Source organism: Neolamprologus multifasciatus, chromosome 10 (assembly GCF_963576455.1).
Source record: "Neolamprologus multifasciatus chromosome 10, fNeoMul1.2, whole genome shotgun sequence".
In the NCBI taxonomy this organism is placed as follows: Eukaryota; Metazoa; Chordata; class Actinopteri; order Cichliformes; family Cichlidae; genus Neolamprologus; species Neolamprologus multifasciatus.
In genome coordinates, this window is record NC_140448.1 from 32,009,569 (window position 1) to 32,036,470 (window position 26,902).

A 26,902-nucleotide genomic window follows, 5' to 3' on the forward strand; every position below is an offset into this window, starting at 1 on the left:
TGTGGTTTGGGCTTTGTCTTCTTGAGAAAAAGCTAAAAAACAACATTTGAAAAATAGGCTTTCTACACTTCTCACGTCAATAGCAGGTTGTGGATTATAGGTAAATGGCCTGTATTTGTATAGCGCTTTTACTAGTCCCGCCTAGGGACCCCAAAGCGCTTTACACACCAAGTCATCCACCCATTCACACACTGGTGGAGGCAGCTACAGTTGTAGCCACAGCTGCCCTGTGACTGACAGAGGCGAGGCTGCCATATCGCGCCATCGGCCCCTCTGACCATCACCAGTAGGCGGTAGGGGAAGTGTCTTGCCCAAGGACACAACGGCCGAGACTGTCCGAGCCGGGGCTCGAACCAGCAACCTTCCGAGGCGAACTCCAGACTCTTGAGCCACGATCTGCCCGTTATAGGTCATCATTTGTGTAGAACGTTGCATTAAGACTGTAAGCAGTTGCAGGTTGTGTTATTTAGATGTTCTGGCAGCCTGGGTGACATCACAGGCAGAACTAATAGATTCATATCATTTATTCTTAATAAAGTCTGAAGGCCATGAAAATCATGAGAACAAAAGAGCAGGAGTGAACCTGGAGAAGGTCGTGAAGCAGGTGAGAGAATGTGTAGATGTGCTTGCTAATGCTAACTAATGAGCTAATCAGCTTCATTAGGAGGATGCTGATTTAAAGTCAGACCCAGAGCGCAGGTATCACACACAGATGATCTGATGATGCTGCAGGTATTTGCATATTCAGAGAAAAACTGGAGTGAAAACGTGAGTTAACATTTCTGTTCTGAAAGTGATCCAATCATCTGTGCTTTAAAAAATAGATGTAACTCGTGTTTAGAGAGCTCAGGAGATGCTGTCAACAGAACCGGGCGGCTGTTTTTATCCTGAGGTAAGCCAGCTGTCCGTTCCACCCTCGTGCAGTCGACTTTTCATTTTCGTTTTTTCTACGATTTCTTTTTCTTTCCTCAGGCCACGTCGTCGAGCGAAGCGGCTGTCGGTCACTCGAGCTGTCATCACGAGACTAATTCCTGATAAAAGTGAGAGTGAGCAGCTTGTGTCGGAGTCTCGGCGCTCACAGAGATGTTTGTTTTTCTGCCTCACAGCGCTGGAAAGACGCAGCCATGCTGCTCGGCGCCGACTCGAGAGTCTGTCTCGCAGGAGGCCGAGCTCAGTCTGTTTTACATTTCACACAAGAACAGACCGGGGAGAGAGCGGGAGGGGAGGGGTTAACAGCAAGAGAGAAAAGAAGCGAGAGAGTGAGGAAAGCGGGGAGACCGAGGCTGGTACAAAAAGCACAGAGGACAGTTTCTCGTGTGGAATTATGATTTAAAATTCAGGTTCAGCTGTGGACATTTTCTCAGCTTTAGTCCTGAGCTGAGTGAAACACTGACTGCAGAAATCATAACCATGAATATGAGCTTCATTATTTAACACGAGCGTTAACAAGTGAGGATTTCCTGAAAGAGTTGGAGCTTGTGGGTTGCTCCCTACCGTCGTCTGGTTCCACTGTGGGATGTTTGTGGGTTCATGTGAGGGAGTGGGAGGCCCAGGTGGCAGTGGACAGAAGCCACAGGGAGAGCGATGGAGGGATGAAGCCACAATCAGCTCACACCTCTGTCACATGTCAGTGAAGGCGGATCAGGTGAGAGACTTGCGGCAATCCAGAGACGAGGGCAGCTGCAGCCACCCATTAATGATTCTTCCACAGGTTCAGTTTTTGACCAAACGTTCCCTTTCCATCGTCTCGGCTCAAGCTGGACTAAACAATGAGTGAGATCAGTGGAAGGAAAAAGATGATGCGCTTGATTTATATCACAGGACAAAACGAGACTATTAATGCAAAACTCTTTATCGAGGCTGCATTGTGTCAGTAACAGCTGGAAACCAAATTTGTAATTAAATAAAAACATCGGATGAATCGCTCAGCCCCAGTTGACGATGAAATCACTCCCTGCAGGTCTGTGTGAGTGCTGTGACATCACCCGCTGATTTGTGGCCTACTGGTTTTGCTCTCACATGATTAATGGACCGATTGTTACAGCCTTAAATTAAATAGTTAAAAGCTGACATTTCTCTGGCTGTGTAAAAAGAACAGTGATGATGGTTGCTGCGTAACGTTGTGGCTGTTCCTGTATAATCAAGAACTGATTGGAAAGACTTTAAAAAGACTGTTTTCTAAGACATCCAATCAAAGTTGAGATTTGGTTACATAGAGAAAAGACTTCGGAGCCTACGAGACGACAGAGTCACCACGGTGTCATCGCAGCATGTCGGAGCAGCACTGTGACGCACAAATGTAGGAATGGGTTTGATCAGAATTTAGCAGTTCTGATTCCCATCACTGCACAAATGGTAAATGGACTAAACAGTGAGTCCATTTAAAAACCAATTTTTAAAGGTTTTTAAAGTTCGAAAACCAATTCTGCAGGGAGACCTACCTCGGCACAGGTGAAGCCAAAGGGCAGATTTGCTTCACCATATTTTCTAGTCTTTGGCTTAGAATGAAGTTGGTTTGGAAACATATTCAGCGATGCTTCATCTCCTGCTTTGCGTTTGTGTGGGCGTCTCTTGCTAGCAGTGTCCAAGTATTGTTTTTTTTCTTTCCTATTCCTGTGGGCGCCCCCCCTGCAATGGCTCTGCACTCCCCCCCCCCCCCCCCGCCCCCCACTGGGCGGGCCCCACACTTTGGGAAGGTCTGCTTTATAACGGCGATCGTGGCTCAAGACTTGGGCGTTTGTCTTGTAATCGGAAGGTTGCCGGTTCGAGCCCCGGCTTGGACAGTCTCGGTCGTTGTGTCCTTGGGCAAGACACTTCACCCGTTGCCTACTGGTGGTGGTCAGAGGGCCCGTTGGCGCCAGTGTCCGGCAGCCTCGCCTCTGTCAGTGCGTCCCAGGGTGGCTGTGGCTACAATGTAGCTGCCATCACCAGTGTGTGAATGTGTGGTTGTGTGAAGCGCTTTGGGGACCTTAGGGACTAGAAAAGCGCTTTACAAATACAGGCCATTTACCATTTACATGCTTTATTCACCCATTTATTCATTCATTTATACAAGCACTTTTTTCTACACTTTCTATGTAGCATTCAAGGGTACTTTGGTATGCAGACTGGAGCAACCAGGGATTGGACCACCAACCTTTGATTGGTGGTTATGTAGCTCAAGGCATTAAACCCTGGGGGGAATTATATGTGACATAAATATGTTTTTACATTTGAAACACATGAAACAAACTCATAAAATCAAATTCCAGGTTCTAGTTCTACAAATAAACAATGAAATAAACGGGCAAAACTAACAGCTCTGAATCAAATGTAACCCAATTTTAACTTTCATTGAGATGTATCATGAAGTCATCTGTTAGACCTCTACCCAACAGAAAATTGCTCAGTGGGTAAATGTGCGCTCATGGTTGTAACGAGGTTGAATTCATGTCCTTATAACAGCGTGAAAAGATACCTTTTAACGTTCACCTTACAGCCAAATTTAGACATAAAGGGATCATCTCACCACAGCCAGTCACAATAGCAAGCGTGCCAATACGTGACACAAAGAGTGGAAACATTTGGTGAGAAAAACCTCAACCAGATCTCAAAGCTTTTTGAGTCTCTGTGGAAGAGAAAAGGGTGGAGCGATGGGTGGAAGAAACCAGAGGACAGAAAGGGAAGCTAAACTAGTAAGACAGAAATGCAGTAAGAGAGGGCGAGAGAAATGAAGACAAGTGGCTTCACAGGATAAGACGGAGACAGATAATGAAAAGGGCAAACAAGAGGGAGACAAAGAGATGGATGGAAGGAGAAAGAGGGAGAGACAGATAGATGGAGGAAGGGTTTTTCGGGAGTATCCAGGGGGCAGTGGGGATCAGCTCAGGTGCTGCAGCTCCATTATTCAGACTCTGTTCACGTCTGGTTTAGAAAAATAACCTGCAGCACCGAGCAGAATCAGGACACACCTTCATTGTCAGGTTAATTCCAGTTTATCACAACTCGGGTCTTAATTTTGAAGTTTGATCTATTGATTTCTTTTAAGATTTTCATTTCTTTTGCTCTTTCATCCTGTTGGGGACATTTGAGACATTTAATCTGGAGACAATCATGTGATCTTGGTGTGGGCCATTGTTTGTGGATGCTTATTGCTTGTTTGATAAAGCCTCTATAGTTCACGCTCATCTTCATCTGATTCTTGCCTTGGGCTGCTTTTGTCAGTGATCCCTTCCAGATCAGGTTAGTAGTGTATGTGGTGCCAGAGACTGCTGCCATCAGGTGGTGCACTGCCATGCATATATCAAAGGTATTCACAGGAATACCAAGTATCTCAGAAGAACATACGGAGTAACTGCCATAAACTGTATTTCCTGTAACTCCACTTGAAGGTGAATTCAATTCAGTTTTATTTATATAGCGCCAAATCACAACAAAAGTCGCCTCAAGGCGCTTCATAGATACAGAGAAAAACCCAACAATCATATGACCCCTGTGAGCAGCACTTTGGCAGTGGGAAGGAAAAACTCCCTTTTAACAGGAAGAAACCTCCAGCAGAACCAGGCTCAGGGAGGGGCGGGGCCATCTGCTGTGATTGGTTGGGGTGAGAGAAGGAAAACAGGCTAAAGACATGCTGTGGAAGAGAGACAGAGATTAATAACAGATATGATTCAACACAGAGAGGTCTGTTAACACATAGTGAGTGAGAAAGGTGACTGGAAAGGAAAAACTCAGTGCATCATGGGAATCCCCCGGCAGCCTACGTCTATTGCAGCATAACTAAGGGAGGATTCAGGGTCACCTGGTCCAGCCCTAACTATATGCTTTAGCAAAAAGGAAAGTTTGAAGCCTAATCTTGAAAGTAGAGATAGTGTCTGTCTCCTGAATCCAAACTGGAAGCTGGTTCCACAGAAGAGGGGCCTGAAAACTGAAGGCTCTCCCTCCCATTCTACTTTTAAATACTCTAGGAACAACAAGTAGGCCTGCAGAGCGGGAGCGAAGTGCTCTAATAGGGTGATATGGTACTACAAGGTCATTAAGATAAGATGGGGCCTGATTATTTAAGACCTTGTATGTGAGGAGCAGGATTTTGAATTCTGGATTTAACAGGAAGCCAAAACAGGAGAAATCTGCTCTCTTTCTAGTCCCTGTCAGGACTCTTGCTGCAGCATTTTGGATTAGCTGAAGGCTTTTCAGGGAGTTTTTAGGACTTCCTGATAATAATGAATTGCAGTCGTCCAGCCTGGAAGTAATAAGTGCATGAACTATCAGTCCTCAGAGACTCAGTAGTGAAAATATCCAGATGTAAGATGATCACAGCTATTGCCTCCCTCAACTGTACAGGTTACGAATTTGTTATGAGTCATCAACTTGAGTTTTTTAAGGCTTAAACTTGACTATTTGGATTGACAGGTGGATGATGACACAGGTGGCTGTAGCTGACTGTAGTACTGACTGTACTAGGCATTATTGTAGGGTCTTAATCTCACAATATTAAGCACCTTGAGGTGACTGTTGTAGTGATTTGGCACTGCGCAAATAAAATAAAATTGAATAGGTTCCACCACAGCTAACTGGAGTGAGTGACCTGGACCTTTGGACCATGTTTGTGGCTGAGTGTTTAAGCCTGTTTGTTACTCTCTTACTTATGTTTATGTCTCTCTAACCATTTAAAGTAACTTCATCAACACATCAACATGGCAGTAGCTAAGATGCTAACTCTGGTTACATTTCCAATGGTTATGGTTTTGTTAACAACCCAGGAAATCTGCAGAAAGTCTTAAATACTTTTCATTTGTTTCTGCATCTGATTGCTGTCTGTTGGGAGACGTCACACACCAGTAAACTGTACGTGGGATTGTTGTAGCAGTCGATGGTGAATTTTTAATTAGCTTATCCATCTGTCCGCTTTTACACCACACTGCATTAATTAAATCAATGGCATATTTGTAGTTGTTATTTACAGCTGATAAGTGCTAACAAAAATATGATGCGAATGCAAACTCATTCTGCACTAAATCGTCCGTTCTGTTGTGAATGTGAGACTGTAATTAAATGGCCTCTTTAAAAGCTTACAGTACAAACTGTGTGTCAGACATTTGTCTCTTTTTTTTTTTTTTTTTTGTGCCCATTACTTTTCCACTGATGACATTTCCCCTTCACAACAGTCTCAATGTCAGCTGCCTGTACATCAGCAGTGTACAGTACAGAAAGTAGGGTGCATCTGTGCAGGGGGATGGTGGGAGAACAGCCGAGCACCACGAGGGATTTGTGAACACAGAGACTGTATGAATGAAAAACCTGCAGCTGCGCCTCTGCTGTTGGAGCTTCATCAATGCAACTCTGCAGTTACTGTAAATGGAAAATAGGTTCCAAAGGATATTGATAATCAGTGATATCAGAGATGTATTTCCATGTAATCTCACAATAAATTCCCTACAGTTGGCAACAAAGTTACTAAGCTCTGTCATCCTTAACTTCAAAGACAAAAGAAGAAAGATGAGATCTCTAAGAAGAGATCTCTGTGGTGTAACATCGAACTTGAGAAGTTAAATTAAATAATTTCAATATTATTCTGACAGTGTTGGGGAGTAACGGAATACATGTACCGCCGTTACGTATTTAAAATACAAAATATGAGTAACTGTATTCCGTTACAGTTACCGTTTAAAAAGGTGGTATTTAGAATACAGTTACTTTGTTGAAATAAATGGATTACACGGCGGTACTTCCCTGTTTCATATTGTGGCGGGTCAGGACTGTTTGGGTTTTGTTTGACAGCTACGTTCTGTTGTTCCAGGCGGCAGCGTTACGGTTGCCATGGTTACAGGGTGACGCTCTCTCTCTCTGTGTTTCCTGGGTGAGAGAGCGCCTGTTGTTGTTGTTGTGCTAAGCTAACAGGCAGAATGCTACAGGTATAGCTCTAAAGAATGTAGCATCATGGGCAGTGTAGTCCGTGCTGCAGGGAGAATGGACTGCCATACACGTTATGTGTCTGTGAGCGAGGGAGGGAGAAAAAGGAAAAGTACGAGCTGTCATCGAGCAGAAACGGGAGCTGGAAGCATGTAAATATAATAATAACCACTGCAGCCAAGAAGAGAGCCTGACGAGCCCAGTTGTAAGTAAACTATTAAGACTCGACTGTACACCGTGTTCGTGTTTTCCTCTGAAACAATAAGTTCTGTTGGAGCAGCCTTTCAACGCCTCTCTCTGTCTCTGCTAGCAAAGTTGACCCAGACAACAAAGTAAAGCTAGTTTTCGGCTACGAGCCCGACACGAACCCACCGTATTAGCCAGAGGTCCCTTTACTACGGTTCGGAGCCGCGGACCTTCAGTAACAGTAATAAATCACAGCAATAGTACATTCATGTAGTTGTAAACAGCATGATAATATATTAAGTAATCCAAAGTATTCAGAATACGTTACTCTCATTGAGTAACGTAACAGAATACGTTACAGAATACATTTTGGGGCATGTAATCTGTAATCTGTAATCTGTAGTGGAACACAAGTAACCTTCCCAACACTGCCAACTGATGACAAGCCCCACCAACCAGCCAAGCCCACAATCCTAACCTGTAGGGCCAAGCACCCTAATGTTACCAAATCCACCTAATGCTAAACCTAATCCCAGCTCACTCACTGATCCCAGCTAACCCACACAACTGACAACAAACATAAATAACCAGCCGATCAGCCAACCACACTTTCCCCCCCAGTGCGACCAACCATCCCACCACACTAACCCAATCAAACCAAACCCACTATCCACTCTACCTCGAGCACTTATCTCCACCAACCTCAAACCATTACACACAACTGACAACAAATCCAAACAACCTGCAGATACTAATGAACACAATCAACAAGCTGACACAACCAACCAAACATCCACCTTTGTCACCCCGTGCAACCAAATCCACCTACCCCACGTCTCGTCAGTCACTCTATCGAACCAACACAACCTTAACAAACAACCAGCTCCAAACCATCTGAATCATTCAAAGACCTCAAGAGAAAAAATGCTAATTAAGTTCTAATTAATTAATTAATTTTACAGAAAACAAGTCTTCCTAACAAAAGATATTATTTCACAATAAGCAGTACCTGTTTCTTAGAAAAACAGATAAACTAAAAATATAATCTTCTTACCAACACAAACCAGAAAATGTCACCACAGAGAAAGACTTTTGACTGTTTGGTTTGCCAACCACTTGATTGAACCACCAAATTATCAAATAATAAGAATATAATGCCACATGTTACATCAGCAGTAAACAAAAGTAGTTGATATGTTCTGCTCTTCGTGTCAGTCATGTCCTTTATGGAGATTGACGCATACAAATAATGCAGAGCCAGCTTCCTGTCTCGGTCATCAGACAGCCGGTGACAAAACCTGTGTGTCTCGCTCTCGACGTGGCTCACATCTGTCAGACTGCGTTTACTGTAGGCCTGAACCCTCAGAGGATCCGGTCTCCCCAGTTTGAAACTCAATTTCTTTACATCCTCATGTTTTTTCATCATATTATTTTCATTTGCATGTTTTTCATGCTTTGGATATTATCCGTCAGTTTTTATTTGACTCTCCTGCAGACCATACACCTACACTCTATGCATTTATTTTCTACGAAGCCCCGCAGGGGACATGGGAGAAAAAAAAATTAAGACGGACTTTTGCGAGATCTCGCAAAAGAAACTCGGGATCTCGCAAAAGTTTTGCGGGATCTCGCAAAACAAACTAGCTCGAAGCTAACGGGAAGTTGAGACCTCCCGTTAGCTTCGAGCTAACGGGAAGAATGTGGCTAAAACTTTTGCGAGATCTCGCAAAAGTTTTGCGAGATCCCGAGTTTCTTTTGCGAGATCTCGCAAAAGTCCGTCTTAATTTTTTTTTTTCTCCCATGTCCCCTGCGGGGCTCCGTAATTTTCCTCTCGGTTATTCTAATGCATGCTAGTGGTTTTTTGTTTTAATCACTGTGTTTCTAGAGAATCTAACACTGAGTATGTTCACGTATACATCGTCAAACACCTTCTGCTTTTGAGACCAGAGCATGTTGAAACATGATGGGTGACAGCTCACTGTCTGTGTTGTGATGTTTGTGCCTCATCAGCCTTGTTGCCTTCTTATTCACCTGCTGCTGTTTGTATTTATGTAAACAAAACTGGTTAAATACGACTTTATTCAGCTTACATTCAACTGCATTTTCTCAATGAAGCTGCAGCCACAAACTGTTCCACAACATGTGACACACTAACCCTGAATGTAATGTTTGAGAATAATTAAGAAATGGTTTTGAGGAATAATGTTGGTATATGTTTGTATATTTTGTATAAACACAGACGGAAATGGCAAAAAGGAGGTTTTTGAACTTCGTACTTGCTCCTGGTGTTAGTGTTAGATGCACCTAACTTAACTGAATCCATAAATTGCACGTGTGTCACCAACTCTGAGTTGGAGAGTTTCACTGTGTAATATCCAAAAAAGCACCGTCACCACAGATACTATCCAGATGTCCAGTTCAAGGACACCAGTTAGCAGAGGTGAAGCAGTTACCGAGATAGACGCCACGTGTCAGTTACTTAAAGCTCCCTGCTTTATGCCTGTGAGTATTTTCTGGGATAAACAGTCCAGTCTGTCGCTGTCAGTTTTGTTTGTTTTTATATTGTTCCTGCTGTGTGTCACTCGGGAAGTCGGGTTTTTACTGGTGTACGATCGCCAATCGCTTCTCCATCTCCGAAGCTCTGGTCCAAATACCGTTTGCTAATGGAAAACAGAATTCCTGTTGTCCGCTGCTGTCACAACCACCAACTTGCTTATGCCGTGCTGTTTTGCTACCTGCCCGGCGAAGGCGCCAGGGTAGGCGCAGTGGTTGGCTGGTTAACCTCAAGCTCTCCTTGGCGCATCGTCCCACTGCTGCCCGAGGAGTACATCGATTATTTTCTGGAGTTTTTGTGCATCGACGGTTCTTGGACCCTGTGGAAGCCTGCCTCATCCCCGTGAGCAACTGGGATGATACTCCGCTTTTTCGCAACCCCTGTCCTCCTCGGCTGAAGGTGCGCCAGACGAACCTTGTGCTTCGTTCCCTACGCTGCTGAGGCCCATACCTCCACCCCAGCTTCTGTCAGGGTTGGATTGGTAAATGCCAGATCGCTGATAAACAAATCTTTTGTTCTGGAGGAGTTATTCACCTTCTGGAGTCTGGACTTCATGTGTGTCACTGAGACTTGGCTGAACACTGAGTCCAGTATCTTTTCCGAACTTTTACCAGCAGACTGTTCTTATTGTAACACATCGAGGACATCAGGAAGAGGAGGAGGCACGGCGGTTGTTTTTAAAAAGGATTTTAAATGTAAACAACGCTTTTTACAGCCTTTATCTTCCAGCTTTGAGCTGATGTGTTTTGAAGTTATTTGCTCTAACTCAGTGCTCTTTGCTGTTATTTATCATCCCCCTAAATCAGGGGTCCCCAATCCCAGTCCATGAGGGCCGGTGTCCCTGCAGGTTTTAGATCTCACCGTGGGTCAGCACACCTGAATCACATGATTAGTTCATTACCAGGCCTCTGGAGAACTTCAAGATGGTTATTTATCCATTTAAATCACCTGTGATGGATCAAGGACACATCTAAAACCTGCAGGGACACTGGCCCTCATGGACTGGGATTGGGGACCCCTGATTTAGGGGGATGATACTACAGTTTATGTCAGAACCGATACCGGTACCCATCCCTAGCTGTCAGTAACTTGGGTTTTTAGATGGATAGTGATTTTAAATTGAACACTCAAATTAGGGCTGCTGTCAAGTCCAGTTTTTTAAGGCGATTGGCAAAGCTAATAGCTGTTTTATCTGGGCCGCATTTTGAAACAGTAATCCATGCTTTTATTTCATCTCGTTTGGATTACTGTAATGTCTGTATTTTGGAGTTTGTCAGTGTCTCTCTCGTCTGCAGCTGGTCCAAAATGCTGTTGCACGACTTCTAACCAGAACCCGTAAGAGAGAGCATATAACTCCTATCCTGGCTTCACTCAGTTGGCTGCCTGGTCATTTTAAAATTTTAATGTTTGTTTTTAAATGTTTAAATGGTCCACCTTATCTCTCGGAGCTTCTTCGTGCTTATTCCCCTCCCAGGTCTCTCAGGTCAGCTGACGAGCTGCTCCTGGAGGTGCCCAGGTTTAAGAGGAAGCTCAGAGGGAGCAGGGCCTTCTCTATTGTTGCTCCAAATCTCAGGAACAATTTGCCTCAGCTCATAAGAGAGGCTCCATCATTGTCCACCTTTAAAACTCACTTTTGCTCCCTGGCTTATGACACAGTCTGACCCGGACTTTTTATGTTTTTAGTCTAATTAAATTTGCATTTATTTTTATTTATTTTACTTTTTTTACATATACTATTTCACTATTGTCATTTGTTATGTCATGTGTACAGCACTTTACTTTCAGCTGAGAGTTGTTTTGAAAGTGCTCTATAAATAAATTGCTTGCTTGCTTCAAGACATGCTTGCTGGAAAGATTCAGAGGATTTTGTTATCTTTCTCCAAAGCCGGATAAGTTGTCCCCACTGTTTCCTGTTTTTTGCTAAGCTACACTAACTGCCTTCTGGCTTTGGCCTTCAACTGACACACTGACTCATCTCACTCTCAACAAGACAGCAGATAAGCTTTAATGAGTTGACTCTCGAGGTTGAGAACAGAGCAAAATATGTGGGACTGAGGTCGCGACCTTTTACAGAGGAGAGCGGATGATGGAGAGAAGCCTGGATCTTAATAAAGATGTTGCGGCAATAATAAAAACGTCGTGTTTCAAAGGAACACAAATGCAGTCTTTGCCAATACGTCACCACGTCTCATTCACGCCAGCAAATTGGGCTGAATTGAAAGGAGGTGGACTGAATAGAAGAGAAATGAATGGAGTCAGGACAGGCAGAGAGGGGTGGGGGTTAGAGCGAGCATCCCAGTGTAGCAGAGCATGTAACAGGGTTGTGAATGGAGCTTTAACCTGAGTGTGACCCCGTGTTAACACAGGCTCAGACTCCGCTGATGGCTCCCTGAACTCGCACCCCACCGCACCTTGGAAATCTGCGACGTTTAATGAAGAAATATGGAGCTTATTTTATTTTTTCATAGGCTGAAGTAATGGTTCGGGGCTGAGCGGCAGAAAATCCATCCGTCAGCAGAGAAGAAATGAAGTGGAGGAAAGTACTCGAGCACAGAAAATGAAGTTTCTTTTATTTTGGCTAAGGTAATTTTTCGGGCCGTTAAATTGCTTCGCGACACCGCTCACCTGCAGGATTGTGAAATTAACAAGTGTCAAACTGAATTTTACTGCAGCAAACATATAAAACGCTGTTTGATTTCAAGGGGAAATATGAAGCGTCTCTATTGCTGAGCTAGTCTGTTACATTTAAGGAAGAGTGACTATTCCAGGGGTCTTATTTTACTTTATGATCGGCTCGGATCCCAAACAGTTTACAGCTGCATGTCAAGGCAGAGATAAGCAAACAATGAAGTCGAGGTAAAAATAAATTAATGTGTTAAAAATAAATACATAGAAGGACGAGGGCAAATGTCTATAAATGAACAATCACAGAAGATTTCGTCTAGAAATCAGACATTGTTATATATCTGATATTTTTATCCTTCCATCAGAGATGACTCCTGATTTTTGATTCCTCCCTCCTCACCTTTGTCATGCAGTGTCTGTAGCTTTGGATGGCCGACCGCCGATATTTAACCTCATCTACCTAAACGACCTCCCCTTTAACTCTGTCCTTCTCATTCACAATGAGACATTCTTGACCTTCTTTATACCTCTCTGCCAACACTTGTGTTAACCGATCAGGTAAAAAAGCCCACTGCCCTCTCTCATAGATGCCCGCATACCTTCAAATTTTATTTGTCACACACACACACAACCATACACAGTATGACATGGGGGTGAAATTAAATGACAGAAAAAAGTTTTACAGTATTTACAATTTACAGGTTACTACAAAATTTACAAATTAACTTAGGAATTTACAGTAAAAAAAATGTGCAAATAGCAGAAAGAGATTATCAAGATTATAAATTATAGGAAGTGTGTGGTGGTGCGTGTGGTGATGTGTGTGGGAGAGTCCAGTCCTACACCTGGTTCAGGGCCCGAATAGCCTGGGGGAAGAAGCTCCTCCTCATTCTCTCTGTTTTGGCCTTACCTTCACATGACATACCTTCACAGGTATGTCATGTGGACCAGCCAGCATCCCACTCCTCACCCTCTTCATTAAGTGCTCTCACCCCTGATTCTCCACCCACCCATCCTTCTCTCATTTTAATTCATAAGCTTCTCAAAGTACTCGATCACGTCAGAAGACTCTTCACTTGTTAGATCTCGAACCACCAAACCGACTCCTCACCAGAATTAGGTAAACTAATGTTCGCTGATATTACTCGGAGACTCAGATTTATATTATGGAGACTGTTCAGCCAAACAGGCATCAGCAAAAACCCTGAGCTGTCTGTCTGTCTGTTATCATATCAGTTTATCATAAGAGTTGGCTATGGAAGGTTTTTATAGGAAAGATAACATTGCTGTGAAATCAACTAAGTGTTTGTATGGTATGGATAAGCATGAGTAATGTTATAGCTCATAGTAACAGTGCATTTAAATAAGCTGTCTGCCTCCACCATGTCAATGACTATTTTTAATAAAGTACTTTATGTTTAGGTAAATTATGTACTTTTGTTTATGTCTTATTTATTTATTATCGTGGTATCAGACTTAGTTTCAAGCACTGGTGCATTCTGCTGGTGTTTGTACTGATTACTACATTTCTGCTGCTCTCTGCTTTCTACCATAAAAGCTAGCATGGAGGCAGTTAGCTAGCTAGCTAGCTAACTGCCTCCATAGTTAGCTAGCTAGTTACAGCTAGCTAGCTAGCTAACTGCCTCCATAGTTAGCTAGCTAGCTGTAACTTTGTCCCCTTTGTCATTGCACACAGGTCTACAGTATTTACAGCACACTGCTCTCTCAGCTCTTATACAACATACATGCATACAACAGAACAACATTACAGTTTATGTTATACACATTGCATTTTTGTGTTTATTAAAGAGTTGAAGCTCGGTCAGTTAATTGATGGTCAGAAGCTTCGGGCGGCGCGACGTCCGGCCGATCTATTGAGTAAAGTGACCTAGAGTTATGGAAGAATTGCATACATGCTTACAATGCACTACATATAATTTAGAAACAGAATACAGGCCTGTGTGTATTCAGCAACCTACAGCGGTGGAGTTTGCCTGGTAACAGATGACTTAGAATAAGTCAGGAAGTATACTTCTAAAATGTCTTTGTTTGTCGAGTGAGGTCATGCACTGAGGTCAAGACACACATAGTTTGCCTGCACACACATACACAGTATATAGACTTGTTTTGCGTGTAACGGCATGTTGTACCTGCATAAGTGACAGTTTACTTCCAGAAATAAGTGAAATAACAGGAAGCATCTGGCGGAGGAACAGAGGAAGGAACTGTTCTTTTTGAATGTGTCCAAGGTTGTAGTTACTGGAACTGATGCATGTTATCGATCTGCTTTGACGCACAAGGGGCGTTATATTTCCTGATACCCTGATATTATAAATATAACTGCTGATGTATTGTTCTGAGGAGATCGATGCTGATTGTGTGACGGTGCTCATCTTCCCCACACGCGTGTGTTCATAAAATCATTGTTTTGACGCACAATGGACCTGCAGTCGTTTGTCTCTCACCTCAAACACGAATCAGGACAATCTCGCTGCTGTTTCAGCCAGTGTTGGCGCACACGTGGAGCGTGACTGCAGTCCGTTAATCCCAAAGGTGTTCTGAGGTGACGCAGAGGTCTTTTAAAGTTTGAGTTTTCACACTTCATCAGACGGAGCAGCTGTAATATCACAGCTCTGAATCCTCAGCAGTTTAACTTTGCACATTAAATATCGGCTGTAATCACTGAGCAGCAGCAGCATGGGAGCCAGCTCACATTTTAACTCACCGCCCTCCCCGAGGGCCAGATGAAGATGGGAGGAGGAGGAGGAAGGAGGCAGGGAGGGAGACGGAGGAGAAATTAAATGGTGATTCTCGCTGCCAGGACTCGCCTTATCAGGAGCGTACAGATTGAGACGACAGAAGGAAGAAACACGACTGCCCCGCTCCCCGTAGTTAGTGTTATTTGTTGTTTATTGGTGTAGAAAATAAAATATAAAGAGCGCATCGTATCGGACACACGGAGACAGGAAGCCGGTGGAAAGAGAGGAGCGAGAGAAACAGGAAGAGAGAGAGGGCTGATTCGGGTTGCTGGTGACATTTCGCCCTTGAGGACTCACTTGTAGTTACACGCTCAGCTGAATGCCTCAAATGTGAAATGAGGATAAAGTGTAGCCCTGAAAAAAAGAGCGCTGCGCGTGTCGCCTGGAAAGACGTTTTATCTCAACAACACAATTTGGCAAATAATGGCAGAAACGAAAAGCCGTCTTTCAGACACGAGGGCTAGCCGCAGGGAGGGAGGGGATTATCTTTAATTAATAATCTTAATCTCTAATTTCATGTCGGACAAACAGAAGTGATATCAGATGCCAGAGTGGCAGGATAGAGAGGAAGATTCAGATTGTGTTCAGAGATGAAACAACAAAGGAGGAGAGAGGAGCCGGAAACATCTCGCTGTCCACTGACAAACGCTACATGTTGGATTAAACAACAGCTGAACACGCTGATGTGTGAGGAACTGCTTCCTGACCTCAGAGAGGTCAAAGGTCACAGTCGGGCGTGTGGTTTCCTTGTGTTTAAAACAGCTGTACTGCATTACAACGATAATTTTCAGTATTGTTCTTCTTGTGTTTGGATTTGTTTCAGTTGACCTCCGTTGCTATTAGAGACGAGGACATCGGGCTGTAACATAGTAGCTGAGCAACTTCATTATTTGATGGAGAAAAATCATATCACAGACATTTTTAACATTTTACTGTTTCTGGTGAGTTTTAGTTTTATTGGAGCGTCTCTGTTGATCACAGCATCACGACAAACAGGCTTCATGACTTGTTTGTGATCAAAAATATAAATCTGTCCTGGAGATCTTTTACTGTTGAAATGAATCAAGTGAGTTCAGGCTTTCGGGGAACCTCAAGGATCTGTTTTTGCTTTACAAACTCCCTGAAGACCAAATTATTAGACGTTATATTAATATCTCACGCTAATGACATTCAGTTATGCTTTTCAGTCAGACTTTATATATATTTTATACATTGTCTACTTTAAGTATTTGCTAAAAGAATTCAAACTATTACCTGAAACCTTCCTTCATGTAAACACCGATAAAAGAGAAACTTTATTGCTCCTGATCGTGAGATTTTAGAAATTAGGGGTTATATCTTCTTCTAAATCTTCTCCTCTTCAGTCAAGCCTCAGAAATGTGGGTGTCATAGCTACTGGGTGCTTTGCATCCATCCTGCAGGTTTGAGGAAAAAACTTGAGATTTTGCTTCCAGGAAATGCAGTTAGGCCATGTGAATAAGGTTGCCTGGGAAAATGAATTAATAAAGGTTTATTTAAAGTGAAAGCAGAGTTCTGTTGATTTAACTTTGTGGTCAGTTTTGGTTCAGTTTTTTATTATAAGACATTCAGTGAATTCACCTAAATAAGGACCTTTTTTTTTTTCCCAATAATTTAACTGATATCAACCTTTTTCTTAGTTTGTTTGAATTTATTGTCACTGTTCCAGAATAACAAAGAAATTAAATCACCATGAAAACTTTGAGCTTTTCATTTTTGAACATTTTGACATCAGACACATTTCATCAGTTATTTTAACATTAACTAAAAACTGTCATGTTTTAGTTAATGGACTCAGGCGCAGACCGGGAATCCTTGCAGAGCAGACAGTTTATTAACACAACGACACCAGGTGACACTATTTACAACGTGCTGGAGGGAGGGGAGGGGGGTCCAGGGGTCTCTCTCCTTTCTCCACAGCGGGGTAACACAAATCCACTCACTCGTCCACACAGTAACAGGCAGGGGAAGGTCCGGGGTAGATCTGTACACAGAAACTAGAGTTAACGACTAACTGACGGAAACAACTTTACAGAATTTAACTCGCTAACGGCAGCGTATCTGACGCTGATAGCTCAACGATCCAGCCACAAGTGACACAGTGCTGCCGTCTTAAACAGGCCTTGCCATCACCCAGCAGGTGTGGAGACGGCAGGTGCGTGGGCCGGGGGCGGAGCCCATAATGAGCACCGCCCCGACAGGTGAGAGAGAGAGAGAGCAAAAAACAACAAAACACATGTTGCCTAATACAGGATCAGCTGGTGAGGCACAGGGACAACAACAAGGTCAAGATTTGTCTTCTTCTGCTAAATAAAGGCTAAATGGTTCACACAGCTTTTGTTATCTCTGCAGTGAATTGTGGGTAAATCTCTGTGGATGATTGAAATGTAAATATAGAGTTTCTGAGCTGACAGATGGGATTTGAACCTGCAACTGTAGGAGGGGTAACACCTGTAGAGAGGCTTTAGATCAGTGTGTGTGTGTGTGTGTGTGTCTGTGTTCTCAGCAGGAGATTATTGCATTGATGCCTCAGAGGCAGCAGTTGCCTAAATGACTTTAGTGTGTGTGTGTGTGTGTGTGTGTGTGCGTGCGCTGCATCACCCCGAGGAAGGCAGTCATTTAATTCATTATTCAGCATTGCTACAAAACACATTAATTAGAGCCTGAGGTTGGGCTGGGTTCACAGCGCCGCTCAGATCACGGCGAGTCGGAATTAAAATTTCATCTCTTCTAATTTTATTTGAACTGAAGATCTCAGTGTGCTCGACACCTGGTCCTCCCACAGCCTTTAACACCGAATAAATGACAAAACCAAGAGTAGTTGTCGTACACTGTGACAGCACTCTGACGCTAAAGTAGCACCACAGCTCCTCACGTTAGTGACATTCACCACACCTGTTGAATAAAACAAAAATCCTCATGCATTTTTAAAGCTTAGTTATAAAAGCATCCCCCCTTTGCAGAATGGAAGCTATTACATACTTTTGTTTGCAGTAAGCTTGTTTATTTCTGCTGTAAAGTCAGACCATCTAACATTAGACACAGCTGGACTTTACTGTTGACATTTATACGTTGAAACCACCCAAGTTTAAAAAGTCTAAGAATATAAACTCCGATTTAAAGGGGACATTTAGACAGAGGGCTCGTGTCTTCACCACTCCACTGTCTGTGAACTTTGAAGTTCCCATTTTGGGGTTTTTATAATGTCACACACTTCCTGAACATCACCTCAGATCAGATAAACGGTGAATATAAATGTCACAATGAAAGCTTCGGTGCTGGAGTTACTCCTCTTTGTGTTTGTGACCTGACTCGATGTCACTCTGTTAGACGCGACAGTGACTCGTGCTGGCCGAGTGACAGAACGCCGCACTGAGACAGTGACCTGATCATCGGCTGTGTGTCTCCGAGCCGGCCTGTTTGCTCGGTGGAGGAGAGTAAACAGTCGAGGAGGATGACGGTGAAAGCCTAAGGTTAATAGATGTCCTCACAATTACCCGCCTGTTCCTCTGGGTGGACGAGTCCTTTCTTCCTCGTCTCTCCCTGCAAACATGAGGGTGATGATGAGTATTCATCACGGACAGGCAGATCTGCAGAGATGGACCGGCGTGTCAGGAGGATGCACGGCTCTGTGGGTAGACGCGGTCTCAGCTGCGGGCCCCGTGGCACTTGGCGTCGTCGACTGTGGGCTGTGTTTAAATAAAGCTCTGTCTAAAAGCCTTAGGTGGCGAGGAGCGAGCTGTCTGACTGGAGGAGCCTGTGTGGGTACGAGGCGAGGTCAGCTCATTCGCTGAGACGCTGTGATCGATGTCCTCACTCACTGTTGGCTCCCTAACGTTAAAGGTGGCTGGAATCAGGACAGCTGTGGTTTAAACATCTGTGGAGGAGACAGGAAGTCCAGCAGGTAGTGAAGCCATGCTGGACTTTTGATTGGTGTTAAATCAGGTACATCTAATATGACTCTTCGCTTTATTTAGCAGCTTTAAGGTTGCACTGTGGTTAAGATGTGTCCTCCTTGTTTTTAGTCGTTTTTAGCATCTAAACTTAACCAGCAAGTGAAAGTAACATGAGTGGAAATGAAACAAAGATGGGAACAGGGTCTAACAAAAGTATAACTAATGGCATCACACATACCTGCACTCTCCTGTATTTTACGCGTTACTGTAATCCGATTACTTTTTTCAAGTAACGAGTAAAGTAAGGGATTACTATTGCAAAAACGGTAATTAGATTACTGTTACTTTCCCGTAGGAACGCTGCGTTACTGCGTTACTAAAACCGTGATTTTTTTGCGAGAATGTCTCATGACAGTGACGTAAGCGAGTGCGACGTTCGTGACAACAGCTGTGTGCAGATCAACAATGGATCATATATCGAGTGCAGAGAGAGTATGAGCGTGCAGCGTTTAAAGTGTGGAAGTACTGACCTTACTTTGAGTTTGATTCCATAAAAAGTGACAAAAACATTAGTGTCCGTTGTGCGTGGGAAGAAAACTTCTTTTTACAGCGAAAAAACCCCTAAACTTCCAAACAAGCACCGAGTAGCTACGACGTAATGGGAAACTCACAGAGAAACTCGCGGATTCTTCCACTGACCACTGCACACCTGCACCAGGGTAACCCTCCGCCTACCCCACTCCTGCTTTACAGGTGAAAATAGAGCAACAGGACCGCTAGTCTTTGACTTTATTTATTTTCTGCTGTGTTTTACTTGCATCTATTTGAAAGACTGAGTGTAAACACACAAAAAATATTTTATTTTATGTGCTGGAATGTGCAGAAAATAGGTTTAAATGTTAAACTAATTTCTTCCAGTCAGAGAATGTTGCAGATAATTAAATTTTTGCTTGATGCATAAAGTTAAAAGATTAAAACTAATAAAACAAGTTTTAAAAAGAGACTTTTCCATTTGATTATATTTTGTATGATGATTATGCAGAAAAAGTAGAATTGGGCTGAAAGATCTATCACTTTATCACCTATTCAGGTTGTAAATCATGTTGTTAAAAAGTAACTAAGTAATTAATTACTTTTGAAAATAAGTAATCAGTAAAGTAACCGAATTACTTTTTTGGGGAAGTAATCAGTAATTAGTTACTGATTACTTTTTTCAAGTAACTTGACCAACACTGATTTTGAGAACATCTCCCAGTGATTTCTATTCGCCTGGCCCTCAAACTTTCTTCTGACTAATGTGAAAACAATTTCATTTGTTTTTATGTGTGTTTAATGCACCCAAGTTACCAGAGTGCCTATGAACCAGCCCACACACAAATACAGTTTCCACCTCTCTGTCAGCACAACCAGGCAACACGCAGCCAGGTCCAGGTTGTTCAGCTGATCTCTGCACACTCAACCAATTATCTGCTGTCTCAGCTGTTCTTGGATCACAGCTGGATGAGACTTCAGAAACACACAGAATTCAGTGATGGTGAGTTGAGCCGTGTGTTTGAGTATTTGGGTGTGTACGCAACGTGCAGTTGTTGACTTTGATACAGCTGGAAACTATTAGCTGATTCAAGCTTGCAGTTAAAATAAACATAGAAAAGTCATAATTGCACAAAATAACACATTTTTCCAAATGACTTTTAAGTGCGATTAAAATCATCCGAGCTGGACGATTTCATGAAAATCGTTGCAACTCACGTTTAACTAAAACCTGCACGTTCTGCACTGTAGCCTCACCAAAATCCTGTCACACATCACTGATTTCCTCTCGATCGTCAGAGGAACTGAATCGTTTTGGAAAGAACGAAGACAGCTTCTTTGCATTGTATATTGGATCTTTGTCTATATTAAAAAAAATAGACTGAAATGGCAAAACTCACATTAAAAAAATGTCCCATTTGACATTAAGGCCAAAAACAGGGAATGTGCCTGGCTCTGCCAAGTTTAAAGAATCTGACTGCAAGCATGTCTTCACACCACTATTCAACACTGCAGGCTGATTTTTAATCCCTAGAAAGCTGAAATTTTAAAAAGATTGTTGTGTTGCTGTGCATTTAATCTCAAACTCTTTGAAATCATTGACCGGGTCAAGAAAGAGTCTCACGTTTGACATTTGTCCTGATTACTTACTTACAAAAGGAAAAATAGTCACACTGACGACAACCACATTTGGTATTTTATGCAACAGTTTATAAAAGACAATATAGAACTCATTAAAAAAGAATATTTATACATTTAAAGAACAAAATATGACATGAATTTTAAATCATTATGGAAAAAAACAGCACAAACTGAGCTCATTAAATCAACAAACACAGCTACTTATGTAATGCTACATAAATTAGAAACCACTTCATTGGCTAATCCCATAGGTTAAACATCTGGATTCCCATCACGTTGGCTTTAATCTAAACACAACTAACTACGAAGCTTCCCAAGGCTCGCAGCATCTGTCGACTCTGTGCTGCCCGACCCCCTCTGATGAAGGACCCGCCTGTCGTCCCAGTTGGACAGCAGCGCTAATGCTAAGAGACAGATACCTCGTTAGCACTGATAGCATTTGCCTGAGGGTAAACATCTATTGTTAGCATGATAGCATGGCCCCACAGGGGATGGTTATTTCCAGTGTGAGTCTGCTGAGGGTAGATGGTCTTGCTGTTAGCATGTTAGCGCTGGCTTCAGGGATCTGCACCAAGGACACACATTCACAAAGAAAGTAGACGAGGACATCTGACAGCACATATGTGTCTGATCTAATACTGATTCATTGATTAGCAGTTTGGCAGCTATTTAGCAAACTTAGAACCAAAAAACAAACAAACAGATGAATAAGTACCTTTCAGCAGTTTGATTTTAAAACTGCAAAAAGTGGATTCTTTTTTGATTTTGGTCAGTCTGTGGACCATTTATTAAGACGTTTTCTCTGGAGCAACAAAAGCATGTTGAATCAACAGCTCCACGGCTGGAAGAAAAACTGAAGAACCAATCAATTAACAGTTGTTCTTTGAATTTGAATGCATCCGAATAGCTTTACTTCCAGTGTGGGTGGGTGAGACAACCTGGAGATTTAACCATATTTGCTTTATATCTGTAAATGTGTAGCAATTACACAAGCTTATAGGTCAATTACTGCCGAAAGAGGGGTTGATGTTTCACTAACCTGACACACCAGATGTTTGATATGCAGAACCATCTGGAAGGTCATCATCTGTTTAGAAAAAGGCCAACACTAAAAAATAGGTTACTGAACTACAAACCGTGTAGTGCCGTGTATGAACTTTTGAACTCTCACTGTTTTTAACTTTGACACGTGACATCAATGAACCAGCATGGCAACAAAGTTCAGCTCAAACCCAAATAGTAGATTGGCCAAATGCTGTAGCCCCAATCAACTGATAGGTCAGATGGTTTCCTTTTACACTGGTGGTGGTCAGAGGGCCCGGTGGCGCCAGTGTCCGGCAGCCTCACCTCTGTCAGTGCGCCCCAGGGCAGCTGTGGCTACAATGTAGCTGCCATCACCAGTGTGTGACTGAATGTAGTGTAAAGCGCTTTGGGGTCCTTGGGGACTGAGTAAAGCACTATAGAAATGCAGGCCATTTACCATTTGGAGAAGCTGAATGTCACACAGGCTTCAATATTTATGCATTTGGGTCTCAGGTCTTCACTTGATCAGTGTCAGCTCCATAGACAAAAGCCTTTAATGATTAAATACTCTCCAGCTCTGACAAACAGTCAGGAAGAAAGCTTGAAGTTAATAACCATCACACCTAAAGCACCTCTATAGCTACCAATGTAGGAGACCAAGTACTGGGTCCAAGCGCTTAGCTTGAAGTTGAGTGTACTGGCAGTTATACTTTGTGAATGAGCCAAAACATTCAAATAAGTGAGAAGTGAATAGCACTGAGCTTCTTGCAGACCTAACTTAGATTGTAAATCTGCTGAGTTACACGCCCTGTCAGCAGCAGCACTCCCCGTTGGCAGTGGTCTCTCTCCCGATTAGTGTCCAAAGCCTTCCAACTCCCCAGATTCCAATCAAATCAGGCCTCAAAGGGATGAACAAGCCTGAACTATGGAGGCAACCAAAGGTCCACCACCAAGCTGGTACAAAAGGGGTCATGATGCATTCGCAGTTTTGTGCAGTCTGCACCTTTGTAGATCAGGACTGATCTGGCAGCGAGAGAGGGGGTGTTACAAAACATTGGCACAGGTGGTTTTAATATTGCTGCTCACTGGTGGAGATGCCTCCTTCTTCCCTTCTTTCCTGTCAGGTTTCACTTGTTTTAGCCTAAATGGGAATTTTTCTGGGTGATGACACACAAATATGGACATGTTTTCATTCAGTCTAAATCCGGGAGGACCATAAAATGAGCCAGTGATTTACAGAATGACTTTTGGAGCCTCAGCAGTGAGTATTATTTTGTCTTAAGACTTAATCCCTGACTGTGAAGGATCTCAGAGTAATTTGATTAGAGCTATTGTGTGTACGGGGATTTAGCATGTGGGAGCGCTTTGTGTGAAACAGGAAGCTGCTCTTCATCAGCTACACAGCGGCAGATAAGTCAGCTGCAGAGATGATGTCTGTTTACCATGAAGATAAGGACATTTTATCATCTGTTAGCTTATTACCACATGGAGATTGGGCTGTTCTGTGTTGACGGGGGGAAGAAAACCCACTGGAAGGGCCGATAAAACAATAAACATGCATGAAAAATGGCAGAGTTCAGCATATTCAGAAGTGTTCATGTTTGTTTGAAGAAGACTGTTAAAAATGCCAAAGAAAGGCGGCTCGAATGTGACAAGATAACGCTAAGAAGAAGGAAAAAAAGCTGTCACGGTTTTGCACCATGAAGTCAAAATGAAGCACGGTGTGACTGGGGAGTCATAATAAAGTGTACGAGCTCGATTTTACTCGTGGATTGTTTGCTGACCTGGATTCATGGACAACTGGAGCTTAAAAACAAGACAGACAATGAGACAAATGGCATTATTAGAGAGAGAGAGAGAGTGCGAGGGAAGAGAACAGGAGGTGAACGAGAAGCCAGAGGATGGAGGCAGATGATGCTGGTTTGCAAACAGCCAGTGAGCTCACAGGTCACAGGAAGGTAGGCGTTACTATGAGCACCGGCACTCTGTAACCTCCGGCAAAATGAAGCAGATGTGGGACGAGAGAGACAGCTGGCCTTTAAAGGGACAGTTCACCCCAAAACACTCTGGTCTGTAGTGTTTTTCATTCACCTCTGTTTATTCTGCATTGTTTTGATGTGAGATGCCCAGTTTGTCAGAGATGTCTGTCTTCTCTTGAATGTAATTGAACTAAATGGTATTGCCTCGTGGGACGAAAATGAAAAATGGCAGCGTTGCTGTCTCTTTCCAGAAATCGTGACCCAGTAGGTAAAAAAAACAAACTCCATAAACCTCCAGGAGCAGCGTCGTGTTAGAAGGTTTTTCCTTCTGCTGAGAAACGTTTCTGTTACTACGTCTAACCAAAGACCATGTGACAGGATGTAAACATTATTAATTTCCTCTGATGTTAGCTAGCAACACAGTTTTGTTGTTGTAGTTGGTGATGTAAATAATGGATTAATGGCCTGTTTTATTTTTGAGTACATGTGCTGGGGCACTGAGGATAACAATAAGAGTCCAATGATTAATATTCAGCAACAAAAAGGAAGAGAAACGCTAACGACAATGACAGGATCGCTTGCGACTGATTATTCTGCAGAAACTCTACATTCTTAGTTATCATGTAACTAGTACCATATCACCCTATTAGAGCACTTCGCTCTCGCTCTGCAGGCCTACTTGTTGTTCCTAGAGTATTTAAAAGTAGAATGGGAGGCAGAGCCTTCAGTTTTCAGGCCCCTCTTCTGTGGAACCAGCTTCCAGTTTGGATTCGGGAGACAGACACTATCTCTACTTTCAAGATTAGGCTTCAAACTTTCCTTTTTGCTAAAGCATATAGTTAGGGCTGGACCAGGTGACCCTGAATCCTCCCTTAGTTATGCTGCAATAGATGTAGGCTGCCGGGGGATTCCCATGATGCATTGAGTTTTTCCTTTCCAGTCACCTTTCTCACTCACTATGTGTTAACAGACCTCTCTGTATTGAATCGTATCTGTTATTAACCTCTGTCTCTCTTCCACAGCATGTCTTTATCCTGTCTTCCTTCTCTCACCCCAACCAATCACAGCAGATGGCCCCGCCCCTCCCTGAGCCTGGTTCTGCTGGAGGTTTCTTCCTGTTAAAAGGGAGTTTTTCCTTCCCACTGTCACCAAAGTGCTGCTCATAGGGGGTCATATGATTGTTGGGTTTTTCTCTGTATCTATGAAGCGCCTTGAGGCGACTTTTGTTGTGATTTGGCGCTATATAAATAAAATTGAATTGAATTGAATTGAACTACATGTAACCCCTTTACCGCATACGCCGTTACCTTCCATGGCGACCACGTCGACCTGATGTGTGGTCATATTTCTCAGGAGGTGCACGTCAGGTTCTGTGGAAGGTTAAGTCTAAATCAGGTCGCATGATTTGAGCAACGTTTAGTTTCATTAAAGAAAAGAAAAGATGTGGGAGTGGGGTGTTGGGGCAATAACCCACTGCCCCCCATCCTTCCAAGGCCCATGGTCTGAGTCAAATTTGTTCCCCTTTTCAGATCTTGGTATATTAAACATCGTCAGTATGTTGGAGTCATATCTAACCATGTGTAGGGGCAGGGATAGCTTAGTAGGTAGAGTGGTGGCCCCATGATCGGAAGGTCGGGGGTTCGACTCCACTGAACGATTACCCTGAGGTACCCCTGAGCAAGGTACCGTCCCTACACACTGCTCCCCGGGCGCTGCATTGGTGGTGATTTGGCTCCAAATGGCAGATCATTCAAAAATGATGTAAATAAACATTAATGAAACCCTCTTGTTCTGTGTTTCTGCACCAGTCTGCTCGCAGTTCTCTAAGGGAGTGTACGCCATCATGGGTCTGTACGACCGGCGGACGGTCAACATGCTGATGTCCTTCTGCGGGTCTCTGCACGTCTGCTTCGTCACGCCGTCCTTCCCCGTGCAGACCAACAACCAGTTCGTCCTGCAGCTGCGGCCCCAGCTGCAGGAGCCCCTCATGGCCCTGCTCGAGCACTTCTACTGGACCAGGTTCGTCTACATGTACAGCTCTGAATCAGGTGAGGACGCCAGCATGCAGCACAAATGGTTTCTGTGTATCAAGCTTCGCGTTGGAGTGCCTGTTCAGCGAGCAGTGCAACATTAGTCCTGAGCAAAGGGTGTGGGTGTGAGGAGGGGGCGGGGTTAAAGAGCACGTGTTTGTTCGTTCTCGATGTTCTCGGACTCTTCAGTCTGAGTGGAGAAAGTGGATTCAGAAATCAATTTGTTCTAATGTTAACGTGATGCTGTTGGTGGGTATAAAAACAAAAAGATTATTTTATTTCATTACAAAACCAAAGCTTTAGAAATGAGTTACGGTAACATTGCAGTAACGCGTTATGTAATCCGATTACTTTTTTCAAGTAACGAGTAAAGTAAGGGATTACTATTGCAAAAATGGTAATTAGATTACGTTACTTTCCCGTAGGAACGCTGCGTTACTGCGTTACTAAAACCGTGATTTTTTTGCGAGAATGTCTCATGACAGTGACGTAAGCGAGTGCGACGTTCGTGACAACAGCTGTGTGCAGATCAACAATGGATCATATATCGAGTGCAGAGAGAGTATGAGCGTGCAGCGTTTAAAGCGTGGAAGTACTGACCTTACTTTGAGTTTGATTCCATAAAAAGTGACAAAAACATTAGTGTCCGTTGTGCGTGGGAAGAAAACTTCTTTTTACAGAGAAAAAAACCCCTAAACTTCCAAACAAGCACCGAGTAGCTACGACGTAATGGGAAACTCACAGAGAAACTCGCGGATTCTTCCACTGA

General features: G+C 43.2%; 1 protein-coding gene and 1 long non-coding RNA gene across 7 annotated transcripts in view; one reads left to right on the top strand and one right to left on the bottom strand.

Annotated features, from left to right (window-relative positions):
- LOC146510531 (glutamate receptor 1-like) overlaps nt 1-26,902 on the top strand; it is a 441,677-nt gene that overhangs the window by 18,824 nt on the left and 395,951 nt on the right. For all 6 annotated transcript variants that reach the window (XR_014876561.1, XM_085175658.1, XM_085175657.1 and 3 more), the window contains exon 3: nt 25,912-26,151. Coding sequence is in view for 5 of the 6 variants with exons in the window: in XM_085175658.1 (XP_085031784.1) it covers nt 25,912-26,151 (240 nt within the window). In the remaining variant the exon portion in view is untranslated. The remainder of the gene's footprint in view (nt 1-25,911; nt 26,152-26,902) is intronic.
- Nucleotides 11,900-13,531, bottom strand: LOC146510532 (uncharacterized). Its single transcript, XR_014876566.1, has 2 exons — nt 13,182-13,531; nt 11,900-12,855 (listed from the first exon to the last, which is right to left on the bottom strand). It is a non-coding gene; the product is annotated as an uncharacterized LOC146510532 (long non-coding RNA).